Genomic DNA, 13,983 nt, shown 5'->3' on the forward strand with positions numbered 1-13,983 from the left:
AAAGTCACTAATTATCCAAGAGATACAAATTAAAACAACAATGAGGTATCACCTCACACCTGTCAGAATGGCTATCATCAACAAATGACAAGTGTTGGCGAGGATGTAGAGAAAAGGGAACTCTAGTACACTGCTGGTGGGAATGCAGACTGGTGCAGCCATTATGGAAAACATTATGCAGTTTCCTCAAAAAATTTAAAATGGAACTGCCATTTGACCCAGTAATCCCACTTCTAGGAATATATCCTAAGAAACAGGAAACACCACTCAGAAAAAATGTATGCACCTCTATATTCATAGCAGTGCAATTTATAATAGCTAAGATTTGGAAACAGCTCAAGTGCCCATCAGCAGATATGTGGATAAAAAGGCTGTGGTACATTTACCACAATGGAATATTATGCAGCAATAAAAAAGAGGAGCTCTCACCATTTGCAACAGCACGGATGGACCTGGAGAGTATTATGCTAAGCAAAATAAGCCAATCAGAGAAAGATAAGTATCACATGATCTCACTGATATGTGGAATCTAATGAATAAAATAAACTGATAAACAAAATAGATCCAGAGACATAGAACCATGAATAGACTGATGAATTTCAGAGGGAAGGTGGGGTTGGGGGTGAGGAGCATGGGGGGAGAGAGATTAAACTGGGGAACTTGTATGCATAGCCCATGGACACAGACAATAGTGTGGCAAAGGCTTGGGAGGGGCGTGTGGGGGGGAGCAGGGGTCACTGAAAGAAATTTAAATTTGAATTAAAAAATAAATTTAATATATGATGGAGGTGGCATTTCTTCAGATCTGTGGAAAAAGCATAAATTATGGTATTGGGGCAATAGGACAAACATTTGCAGAAAATAAAGTTAGATCTTTGTCCTATATCATACACTAACATAAATTTCAGATTTATTTACTCCTAAACATTTAAATATGTATAAACATAACAATACATAAAAGTAGGCCATAAAATATATCTGATCTTAACATAGGAAAAAAAACATTGCTCAGGATACATGTAAAATAGAGTTTATAAAGGCAAAGATTTGACTAAACTTTTAAAAACCTTTATGTGATAAAGCACAATGTACTAATTAAAGGGCAAATATTTTTCTCTGTTGTTTTTTTCCCCAGCATATGCGATAAATTAATTTTCTTAATATATAGAGTGCTTATAAATGAAAAAATAAGATGAGCACACTGATATAAAATGGGTAAAGAAGACGGGAGTGGGGGGAGGAGGCTGGAGGGGGTCAATAGGGGGGGAAAGGGGACATATGTAATACTTTTAACAAAGAATTATTTACAAAAAATAAAATGGTCAAAGAAGAAATACAAATAGCTAATAAACATTAACAAAATTTGAACCATCTTAAATAGTAGTATCAGAAACCTAAATAAAAAATAAGTTAAATTTTCTATCTCCTGTGGTACATTTGCACAATGGAGTACTATGTGGCTGTGAAAAAGAAGGGACTTTTATCCTTTGTGACAGCATGGATGGACTTGGAAATTATATCATGCTAAGCGAAATAAGCCAGTCAGAGAAAGTTATCACATGATCTCATTTGGAATCTAATGAACAAAATAAATTGACAAACAAAATAGAACCAGAGGCATGGATACATGGAACAGACTGACAGAGGTTGGAGGGAATGGGGTGGGGGCAACTGGATAAAAGAAGGTAAAGAGTGTAGCCAAAGAACATCTGTGCATAATCCATGCATACAGACAACAAAGTGGTGAAGGTCAGGGGAGGGGTTGTGGGAGCTGGATGGAGGTGGGCAAAGAAGGGGTGAATGGGAGTCATCTATAATAGTATCAACAATAAAAAAGAAAATTTTAATAAATTTCCTATTTCAAATTGGAGGAGATTTTAAATGCATTTTAAATACTGTTTTTTTAAGAGGGTGAGGGAAACAGGCACTTTATACACTATTGGTACCTTTCTGGAAGAATATATCAAAATCTGCTAAGGTATGCATAGTCTTTGACTTGACACGTTCCATCCTGGGACTTTATCTCAACACAATAATTGTGAATACATGCATCATAGTGTCATTTGGTATAGGGAGAAAATTGGAGACCACCTGAATGTCTGACAAAGGGTAAAATAAATTATGGTACATCTTCACAAGGGAATACCATGCAGCTTTTAAAAATGTATTATTTAGGACAGGAGTTTCAGATAGGCTTAATCTCCTACACTCGCTCTGTGATTGATTGGCAGTCTCTTTTTGGAATGCTATGTTGAGAAGTCATGTCTGGGCTCAACAGGGAAGAGTGGTGTGCTCAGTGAGGAATAGTGCCATGGGAGAAGGAGAAAGACTGACAGCAGTGTTGGATACTGGCTTTTCCTGCTGTAAAAGAGTGTTTAATGATAAGGGGAATTATTCAGCCTGTGTTAACAATAGCAAAAATTGAATATACAACTATATACTATGTAGACTACTTTAGCGTTGGGGGGAAGGGTATAGGTTGAGTAAAAACTCATGAATTAAACATATCAGAATATTATCAATGGTTATTTCTGGTTAATAATATAATGTATGATTGCTGTTATGATTAAAAATAGTAATGGGGAAAAACAGTGGTTAGGGATATTGTCTAAAATATGAGCATGTTTTAAAGAGTTATAGTCTCTAGATTTTGTTCCTTACAGAATCCAGGTTTCTGGACAGGTGGTATTTGCTTAGCCCTTCAGCTTCTGGAAGTTGATGAGTACTTTATGACTTCAAGAGTCCCTGCTTGTGTTCCTTTCCTTTGTGGCCTCATTCAATTAAGCAGGCACCTGTGGATATATAGAGACAAAATATATACTTCCTATATTTAAGAAGCTTACACTCTAGCAGGGAAGATAGACATAATAATGGTAGCAGTAGTAAGAGGAAGAGAAAGAAGAGGAAGGGAAAGGAGAGCAGACATACACAATTTTAAGTGCTTTATATCTATTTATTCATTTACTCTTTATAGTGTCCCTATGAGGTAGGCAGTTTATTATCCCATTTACAGATGAAGACACTGAGAGGCGAAGTGCCTAGGTCAGGTTTAAACCCAGGCAGTCTGGTTTCAGGGTCTGTTTGACCACCCATTCCTCTCAATCACTGTCAGTCGGGTATTGTTCAGTTGCTTTGCATGGATTAGCTCATTTCCTTTTCACAACAAAACTTCCTGTCTTATTCATCAAAGACTTAGTGGACATTCCTTAACATGTCAAACATTGGCAGGGGGGACATGCGGAGGCGAATACAGAGCAGTTCTGTTCTAAGTGTCTGAGCATAGGTCTGTTGAAAGGTTCAAGTGTGGACATGTGAGTAAAATATCATACTACATAAAGTATGGTGGTGATTATAGGATGCCAGAGCCTATATCTGCTTTACTTTGGGATCTACCTCTTAATCAGCTCACTGGAAGAGGGATGTGAGGATTGGGAGTTTCTCTTACTTGCCATTTTTGAATGGCAGCAGAATCTCATGTCTTCCTTTTGGGTAAGGGAAGTAATTGGCCCTTGATCTGAAGTGGCAAGTAAGAAAACCCTTTTTAGATTAGTAAGATAATTATGTTCAGGGCAACAGAATTGCCACACTAAGGGGTATTGTTAGCTAATCCATAGGACTGGTGGGCAGATCATTTAAAGCTGCAAAATGCTTTAGGAGCCTCTAAAAGGCAGCTCGTGACGGCAAGAGTAAGGGAATCCTGTAATGAGATCTGAATCCAAGATTGATTTTTGTAATGAGGAAATCGATTTCTCAAGGAAATTATGTGACAGTATGATGTTTGGATGAGTGTCCTTCTTGGTTGGTCTGTTGTAGACACTTTGACAGATTGTCTGTCTGGATTGTGTGGCTGTTTGCTCGTCAGTGCTGATAGTACTTCTTTCCTTTCAATGATGCTGTCTTGTTTTTCCCTCCTAGGTTTATGGAATCCGAGCTGGACCTAAATGACATCATTCAGGAGATGCACGTGGTAGCCACCATGCCAGACCTGTACCACCTCCTAGTGGAGCTGAATGCTGTTCAGTCTCTTCTCGGGTTGCTCGGACATGATAATACAGATATCCTTTCAGATCTGTCTCCAGTAGGAAGGCTGACATGGTAGGGGAGTGCTGTTTACTCTCTTCTCCTGTCTGTCTCTGCTGTCACGTCTGATATTCTATTTCCAGTCCAATTATCTCCCACCTTGAAACACATGCTGCTCTTTACTCATTTGAAAATCTGGTTTATATCAGTAAATCTTGGGCAATCCTTAATTGTTCTATTTGCTCTTAATAGTACTAGAATTCATCGTGATGTATCTGTTCATACATTAACAGCATTAATTTTTCAGGATCTTGATTTGGAGGCCCATTAGAGGGACAAGACCAGACAGCATATGAATTTTTGGTCTAGACATCAGTCTGTTAGCAGATGCCCCAGTGGAGTTGAGACTAGAAGATGCAGTAAACTATGATGGAAAGCACACTGGGATGTCGGGGAAGATAGGGATTTTATGTTTTGTCCACTGATATATTTCTAATTTCTTAAAGGCCAGGTGCACAAAAACATTTCGTATTTATAGAATCAGCTTTATACCTAAATAGACAATCTAGGTGTAACTTTTAGTTTTACTTTTTGTGTGAAATTTGGTGCCCCTCTAGCCTTTAGTATTCTCAACTGCAAAAAATAGAATTAATAACTTTTGCCTTTCAGTGTTATTTAGAGGATTAAAGGAGATCATATAAGTGCTAAGTAGTTTCTTATATATAGTAAGCACTTAGGAAATGTTACTTTTAACTGAATCTGAATCATGACTTTGAAAACCATTTTATACTTTGTCTTTGTGCAACTGCTATCTGGTGTGCAACTGCTTTAGTGCAAAAGGTTTTTCATATGCCTGTGGTTGGAGTTATGTTCATTAAAGGAAATTCCCTTCCAATAGTTGTTCTGTTAGAATCCAGATTTTCAAAGGTGAGAGACAAATGTAGTTAGTCTGCTTGAGTGATATTCATGGGGAATCTGCTGCTGCTTCATGTTATTTTCATCTTTCTGGTAATCTCTCTCCTGAGAGCATGTCTGACTAGGTTCTTTCCTGCCTGATAATTCTCATAGAAATAAATCAGTGAATAATTTTAATGCAGGCTTCTTGAAGGGTGATCTTAAGCCATTTCTGATATTTCATGTAATGTTAGACAGTATTAAGAATCACTGTGTCAGTCCCAAGATTGATGAATGTTCCCCAGGGTTCATTGCAGAGTTCTGCATTGTACTATAAGAACCCTAGTCAATTAGCTTGTTTCTAGGCGAGTTCAGTACAGGGTCTTATGAATTCAATAGCATGTAGATATGCTTTGAGTGCTTATTATGTACCAGGCACTGTGCTAGACCCCGAGGAACCGTAGGCTATACTGGTTACTCAAACAGCATCAGTCAGTAAGCATATATTGAGTATCTACATATGATTAGCTCTATTTGAGGTGCTAACTGCTCCTTACAGAGTTAGTAACTAAGAATTCTAGTTGTGACTTCACATTTCAATTCACCTACACAGAATGGTAGATTTTCAGAATCCGAGCAGACCTTAGAGATGACTTAGTCCAGTGACTATTTATTTAGTTACAAGTCTGAGGTCCCAATGTTGGATAGCTAACTGTCGAAGTTGAGGCTGGCACTCCAGGCCCCTGATTTCCAGTCCATTGTTCTTTCTCGTGCACTGAGTCTCTTCCCTCTAGGATTTATTACGTCCCTGACAGAGTTGCAGTGATTCATTCATTACCTTGCGTATTAATACAGAAATCACCTGTGTGATTTCTGGAAACATGGCTCTCATTCTCTTTTTCTATGCCTGCTAACTCAAAATAATAGTAGCAGCTTTCCAAAGATACTGACACTTTGCTGATTCACCAGCCTGGTTCCTGCTGAGGAGAAGACACACAAGAAGTGCTGCTCATCAGCATACTTGGGAAAGGCAAGGGCACAGCTGCTGCAAGTTGTAATGTTCTGGTCTTTAAAAAGGAAAAAAAAAACAAGTCCCCCTGTAATAACTTTGACAGCTGCCATTCCCTCCTGCTCTCTGAGAACTAAACTGCACTTTCCCCCCTCTTGTATACAACCTTCACCCTACTGCCCTAGTGATATTTTTCTAAAATCTGATTTTTAATTATGCCCTACATCAAATTTTAAGTTCATTTGAAAATTTTTAAATTACCTAATTTTAATTAGATGCAGCAATTAGGATAAATGTCATCTCCTCAAAGTACAGCTTTTCTTAAAAGTGGTTTCAGGAAAGGGTAGACCCTCTTGTCTTGCATCTAACGAATCCTCTATCAGTTGGAATGTTGCTCTCTCAGCAGCGTTGCACTGTTTCTTGCCTTATCTGTGATCTATAATGGAAATTTTTCTTTAGGAAACGCTTGTTAACAATTTACTGTTATACAGCCGTAACTGCCCGAAACACCTTACCATAAATAAACAATTTCATGGCAGTCATGACTTAAATTTTTAATCTTTTTAACTCTTCATTTATCAACCAAGACCATACATGGCTGGTTATCTTTCCAGCAAGCACAGGTCATCTTTGCTTTGTCCTTCTTGAGAAAACATAAACTATAGGGATTTTAATTGGATCAGAGGCTGGTTTATTGTAACCTTAAGAGACAGAGGATGTGAGAAAACAGCTTGCACCTTGTCCTCTCAACCGTGAGAAGCAGCTTCAGAGTTTATTCTGGCGCTCTGCATCACTGCCGCTGGTGAGGGCCTGTCAGCGCTTCTGAGCACATCTCCCCCCTGGAGAGGTAGGAGCCCAGCCATCATTTGGCGGCAGAGTGGAATTCTGGTCTGTGAAGAGCACCTCTGGGGGTGAGGGGAGGGAGAGAAGGCACACCCCACACACAGTGTTCAAGAGTCACTCCAAATGCATTAGGTGGGGTCCAACAGCTGTTGCCTTTTAGAGATAATGCTTTTTACAACAATTTTTCCTTTAAAATAAATCATTTAAACATGTTCAGAGCCCCCCTTTTGTAAACCTTTTGGAGTGTTTCTGCAGAAAAATAAAACCAAAGCTACATTTAAAAATATTTTCTTAAGGTATTGGTAAACAAAGTTTTTATGGCCTAGTTTAAGCCAAATTTACTCAATTTGCCTGAAGGAACAAGGAGGAATAAAACAAGAAGATAAAACCCCAGATGGTGGCTGAGTACCCCTTCTGCTACCACCACCAAAAATCAAAACAAAATTAAAAAAACTCCAAGTTACCAGTAAGTATCCTATTTTTGTATGGCATCTGCTTTGTTCTCAATTTAAGTGACAAGTCAGTGGAATCCTTTCTAAAGTCCTGTAGTAGATCACGGCATTTACTGGGTTCTTCCTTAGTATGATAAGCTCTGTTGTGTTCTATTAGGAAAATAAGAAATAGTAGCTTCAGTTGATAGCTATGTGTGGTGGTAAGTGCCCTTGGAGTGTTATGCTCAAGAAATGCCATTGGTATTCTGAAAGATGTGGGTCATCTCTGGCATAGGGGTGATAAGGGAATTGGACATTGGAGATTGGCAAGCTTTTGGTAGATGTGGAGATTTGAGTGCTTTTCAAGTTTATTTCATGTTCTCTACCTTGGCAATGGAAATTGCCATTCCTCACTTACTGGAAGCTGACATGCTCTTACTAGCTGTTCTTGTAGTCACTACACATTGGATATCAAGTCCATTTAAAAAAAAAAAAAGTTACAACTACTGTACTGATTCCTAGCTAAGTGCCTTATTCTTTAATAAAAAAAAAATCCAGTAAACTAAACCCAGTTTATTCACAGTCTGCTTTCTCTCCATCCACTTGTTATTCGGAGGTCTCATTGTAATGTTAACTGAGGCTTCAGTACAGTGGGCTGTGCACTAACAGGCAGAAGGGAGAAATTGGTCAGCACCAAGTAGATCATTGGTGCTGATGGGACAGCTCCCTTTTGTCTGGGATCCTTTTCTAAATCACTGCTTAGTTTTCTCAAATTCTAGAAAGCCCAGAGGACTTGCCAAGTTGTCCTGATGGGTTTTGTGAAGAATTACTATGGGGTTTGGAAAACAAGGAGTAGAAAGACTTTTTTTAGACTAGCAGGGATCAATTGAACTTGAGCATTTGGGTCTGAGAATGCTAACGTGTTACAACCTGACTGGGACACACCATATCATCTCAGAGGGTGTGTACAGTAGTCAGGGGTGCCTGTGTTAAATAGAGCCCCAGTGTTAATGAGCAGGAGTGAGGCTGGGAAAGGTTTGAGTCTCCTAAGGGCTTTCTTCTAATTGGACTGGGAAGGGAGCTGGCTGTTGCTCCAGTGCTTTCCTGTAAGTGCTGTCTAATAAGACTTGTGTATCTCTGGCTGTTGTTTTCCTAGGAGCTAGTCTCATCTCAGTATTTTCAGAATCTAAGTTACGTACATTGAAAACCATTTACTTCTTTTTCTTATAGGTAGTCTAACCTCCCTGATAATTTGTACTGATAAGCCACCCATTTTTTGGTGTGTGTGTGTGTTTTGAGACATTTAAATGTGCTCTGAAGAAAGTCAGATTAGGTAAAAAGTGCCAAAATGGCAATCTAGGAAAAGGACCTGTTAATGTAATTTTTAATTTTGTTTATGAGTTTTAGATTAATTCTGTGTCCCAAAGCAGGGGGGTTGTAGCTTGCTTTGGACATTTTCCCTGTAGCATGACAGTGCCCACTAACATTTACTAGGTACTTAACAAATATTGAATGAGTGCATTTTCTCCCTCATACTAGTTTGACCTTGATCTAGGATTGGGATGAAATTAAGAGTCCTGGTTCATTCTAGCTACCTCTGCCAACTGTTTCAAAAGGAGAAAAAAACCCCATTTTGTCTGTGTTTTGAAATTCATCTGGATTGAGTTATATCTAATCACTATCCTACTCTAGGAATAAAAGAAAGAAGTTTGTTTGTTTGTTTTAGAAAGCCCCTTATTTGTTCTATTAAATCAATTATATATTCTGAATCTATCCTGGTTCATTTTTCTTAAGGAAGCCCTTTTGAAATGACTTTTAAAAAAAGCCACCTGCTTACTATGTCTTGTTCCTCTGTATCTTAAAAATACACACAAAGCAACATTACTTATGAACACATCTCATTAGAGACTAATAAGGTTAATGTTCAGTTTCTATACCAGGACTCTATTAGGGATCAGGCCTGAAAATAAATATCTAGAGCCAAAAAATAGAAGTAGACAGTCCTCTTTTTCCAAGAGCCATTGTGTTATGGACCATTTGTGCCCCGCTGGTTTTTTCGACTTCACTTCTTATTATACTAGCTTATTGCCCCAGTAGTGGACAGGTACAAAGGGAGTGAGTTGGGTGGTCTTTCTACTGACATGACAAAATAGGCTATCAAAAACTGTGTTTTAGTAATTCACAGAGAGACAGGCTCTCTGTTTTCCTATTATACTTGGACCGGAGAGCCTTTTACCTCGTGAAATGAAATTGTAAATACAGTGGAAAAACCTATCACCCATGCCCAGAGTCTGCTTGTGAAGAAATGCTGGATGGGTGGCAGGCCATGCTGAATTTTCTCAACATTGAGGATTCATCTGTCTATCTGTGGTTCGCATTCTTACTCCTCTTTCTAGTCTTCAAATAACCTTCAAATGTCATATTACATTACCCAGGAGTTGATGATTACACTTACGGACTCATTACTGCCTTGTTGAAATGCTACTTGATGAAAGTTGGGAATTTATGGAAAATCAGTTAATGGTAGGATTGATGAGATGTTTACCAGATCTGGTAGCTGGTAACTCATTTATTATTTGACTTTTCAACTGAGGCAGGAGAGTAGACAAGGAGATATACAGAGGTGAGCAAAAGCAGGTTTGTGAGTTACAGTTGTATGTGAAACACAGTTTATTCTTGTATTGTTATTTATTAACTATTTTCCATAGGAACAACTATAAACCTAGTTTTGCCCACCCCTGTACACTGGAATATTATAAGAAAAAACTTTGCTTGGTAAAAGTTGGACATTTATCATCTACACTAATAAAAGAGAAACATGGTAATTGGCGTACGACCGCTACCCTTCCCATTGGCTAATCAGCGTATCCTTATGCAAATTAACTGTCAGCCAAGATGGCGGCCGGCAGCCATGCACTGAAGCGAGCAGGGAGACTTGCTTCCTCCAGGAACTGCAGACTCCAACGTTCCCCGCCTCACTTGCCGGACTCTCAACTGCAACTCTAAGCAACTATTACTATGTTGCAAATAAGAAGCTAAACAAAACCGGCTGTCAGTCAACCCCGGACCGCAACATTGTATCCATGTTTTCAGCAGCGAGGCCTCAGAGCTAAAGCTGGCCCAGAAAAAAAAAAAAAAAACAAGGAGCGGTTGGGAGCTTTTAGTCAACTGCCAGCGGGAAAACAGCCCTCAGCCCCTCAGCCAGACTGGCCAGGCACCCCAGTGGGGACCCCCACCCTGATCCAGGACACCCTTCAGGGCAAACCAGCTGGCCCCCACCCGTGCACCAGGCCTCTATTCTATATAGTAAAAGGGTAATATGCCTCCCGGCACCGGGATCAGTGTGACAGGGGGCAGCGCCCAAACCCTCTGATCAGCCCTGCTCTGTGCCTGATGGGGGGGAGCTCCCCAATCCCCTGATTGCCCTGCGGCTCTGTGTTTGACAGGGTGCAGTGCACCAACCCCCTGATTGGCCCTGCTCTGTGTGTGACAGGGTGTGGCGCCCCAAACCCCCGCCCCCACGGGCTCTGCTCTGTGAGTGACAGGGTAGAACCATAACCTCTCCATCGGCCCTGCCCTGAGTGTGACAGTGGCGGTGCCCCAACCCCCTGATCGGCCCTGCTCTGTGGGTGATAGAGGGTGGTGCCCCAACCCTCCTCCATGGGCCTTGCTCTGTGTGTGACAGGGTAGAGCCATAACCTCCCCATTGGCCCTGCCCTGAGTGTGACAGGGTGCAGCACCCCAACCCCTTGATCCACCCTGCTCTTTGTGTGACAGGGGGTGGTGCCCCAACTCGCCTATCGGCCCTACTCTGTGAGTGACAGGGGGGAGCTCCTCAACCCCCTGATGGGCCCTGCTCTGTGAGTGACAGGGGGCAGCGCCCCAACCCCCTGATCGGCCCTGCTCTGTGAGTGACAGGGGGCAGCGCCCCAACCCCCTGATCAGCCCTGCTCTGTGAGTGACAGGGGGCAGTGCCCCAACCCCCTGATCGGCCCTGCTCTGTGCATGACAGGGGGTGGCGCCGCAACCTCCCCATGGACCCTGCCTTGAGTGTGACAGGGGGCGGTGCCCCAACCCCCCAATCGGCCCTACCCTGAGCGTGACTGAGGGTGGCATTGCAACCTCCCGATCCGCCCTGCTCTGTGCATGACGGGGTGGCGCCCCAACTCCCCAATCGGCCCTGCTCTGAGCCTGACCAGGGGCTGCACCTAGGGATTGGGCATGCCCTCTGCCACCCGGGAGCAGGCCTAAGCCAGCAGGTCGTTATCTCCCGAGGGGTCCCAGACTGCAAGAGGGCACAGGCCAGGCTGGGGGGCCCCCCACCCCCCGAGTGCACAAATTTTTATGCACCGGGCCTCTAGTATTTCTATATAAAACCACAGCCATTGTCAGTTTTTTTCCTTTTAAAAATGTTTTTATTGGTTTCAGAGAGGAAGGGAGAGGGAGAGAGAGAGGTAGAAACATAAATGATGAAAGAGAATCATTAATTGGATGCCTTCTACGCACCTCTACTGGGGATTGAGTCCACAACCCAGACATGTGCCCTGACCGGGAATCAAACCGGGACTTCCTGGTTCATGGTTTGACGCTCAACTACTGTGCCTCGCTGGCTGGGCCACACTAAGTTTTATAGCACTCCTATGTTTGGGGCAAATATGACTTTAAAGAGTGAAAGAATAAGACACAGGAACCTTATTTACTTATTCATGATGGTCGGCTGGTCAGTTATTGATGAATAAAATGAACCTTCAAATAATTTTTCCCCCAGCAAAAGACGTTCATGAAATACCTAGAATGTCAGTTGGCAGTTAGCAAGTTCTATCATTATTGTTAATTGTCCTGTATCTTTTATTTTTCTCTTTCCAGTTCTAGTGAAACTGCCCTGATTCTGACCCTGTTATCTCATTTCTGGACTCTTTTGTTGTTGTAGTTTTGGAACAGCTGTTCCTCCTTCAGGTGTTGCTTTTCCCACCCCTCGCCCATACACCCCAACTGCCTCCCATTTGCCCACCCCCAACATTCATAATGCTTTTGTGCTGCCTGCACACAGCTGTTAGGTTAGCCTTTCAAAATACTGTTATTTTGTAGGGTTACCATTATGCTTTTATCTCTTCCCTCCTATTCCGTTTCTTCTCTTTATATGCCTTTGTGCATTCTAATCTCTCTGCTTTTATTCCTGTTGTCCTGCCCTCATCTTTTTAGTTGCCTGTTTTCTGACCACTCTGTTTTAACAAATAATTCTTGATTTCTCAGTTCAAGTTGATTGCTGCTTTTTCAAGACATCTGCAGTTAATGTTTCTGTATTCTTCACTGTTACATGTTAGTAATTCCCTGTGGTGTATAATTTTTTAAATGTCTCTGATTATCTAATGTTTTCATTTTGTGGTGAGGAAACTGAGGCCCAGAATGAAGAATTAATTTGCCTTTGTCATTGTCACAGTGTATATTCATCGTAGGCATTCAGTAAATGCAGGTTGATGGAGCAAGGTGTGTGTGTGTGTCTCCAAGGTGAGGGAAGAGAAACTTAGTTTAGTTCTGGCTTCCAGTTTCCAAACATAACTTCTTTTTTCTCTGCTTCATGTTTTCATTCACTTATATGTCCCTCTTTTTCTCCATTTTTGCCTCCTGTTCAATTTTCATTGTTTACATTTCTTTTATGTCCAAAGCAGCGTGGTGTTTGAGGGAAAGGGAGGTTGGTGGGTTCTACACTAGCACGGCCCAGTGTAAATCCTTCCCTTTACATATTAAATCTATTTGGTCATGCCTTGGTCTCTGAAGATACCAGCCATGTCATCTTAGAAATCATTACTGCCTTTGAAGGTGAACTGTACAAGATAGTTAAGATTATACTGAGTTCCAAGAATTTAAATTATGAGTTAAGGCTAAGGGTGTTTCTCACTGGAAAAGCAACCTCCCAAGTGATCATATTTGAAGTTTTGAAATTTTAAAAAATACAGTGAACCTATGGAATAAGTTGCCAGGAAGGCAACATAGGAAAGAGACAGTCAGTTAACAACATTTATTGAACACCCTCTGTGAGTAGTACCTTGTTGAAGAGATGTAATAAAACCAGAGTGTGTTAAAGGCAAACAGTGATGAAGCAGTTGAGAAGGAAACGGGAGGGAACCAAATGTTTTAGTAAAATGCCAGTAGGGTTTCAGTATGTACGTGATACCCTTAACATTTTTCACATGTGTCCATAGCTGTGGTTGATTTGCTTCAGGAGTTAACAGATATAGACACCCTCCATGAGAGTGAAGAGGGAGCAGAAGTACTCATCGATGCTCTGGTAAGTTGCACATCCCTCTGGGGTTTTGCAGGCTTGTGTGAGGTGTTGACATCATCACCGCCACTGTCTCTGTGAGTGGCATCATCTGAGTATCAGGTAGAGCTCTGAGGAAAGGCTGGACTGGATGAGAAGAGTGAAAAAGTAGAAATGCAACCTATGGGATACTTTGTTCTTTGGAACTATGTTAGGGAAGGGGTTATAGAGGCCTAACATTTATGAAATATCACTATGTAGTCCTCACCATGTCCTCTCAGATGGGTATTATTCTGTTATTCCCCTTTACCGCTATGAAACTGAGGCATAAAGAGACAAAACAACTTGCCTATAGTCACTCAGCTGGGATTTGAACCTGTGTTCTCTTTGACTCCATGTTCCTGTTCCTCTACACTCAACTGTGTTGCTACTGACCTTTTCACAAAAAGTTTTCATGGATGTTTCTTTTCTCCTCTGGCCTTCATAATTCCAAATGAGGGTAGAACAGGTATCATTATTACTTA

The 13,983-nt window shown here is 41.2% G+C and overlaps 1 protein-coding gene across 1 annotated transcript in view; it reads left to right on the forward strand.

The window, feature by feature from the left end:
* Positions 1 to 13,983, forward strand: part of CTNNBL1 (catenin beta like 1) — a 179,396-nt gene that overhangs the window by 58,981 nt on the left and 106,432 nt on the right. Inside the window, exons 4-5 of the mRNA XM_070420298.1 lie at positions 3,916 to 4,055; positions 13,389 to 13,486. Of these exons, the coding sequence (XP_070276399.1) occupies positions 3,916 to 4,055; positions 13,389 to 13,486 (238 nt within the window). The remainder of the gene's footprint in view (positions 1 to 3,915; positions 4,056 to 13,388; positions 13,487 to 13,983) is intronic.

This window comes from Myotis yumanensis, unplaced genomic scaffold (genome assembly GCF_028538775.1).
Source record: "Myotis yumanensis isolate MYYU_CA2020_CCGP unplaced genomic scaffold, mMyoYum1.0.hap1 SCAF_7, whole genome shotgun sequence".
NCBI classification, from domain to species: Eukaryota; Metazoa; Chordata; class Mammalia; order Chiroptera; family Vespertilionidae; genus Myotis; species Myotis yumanensis.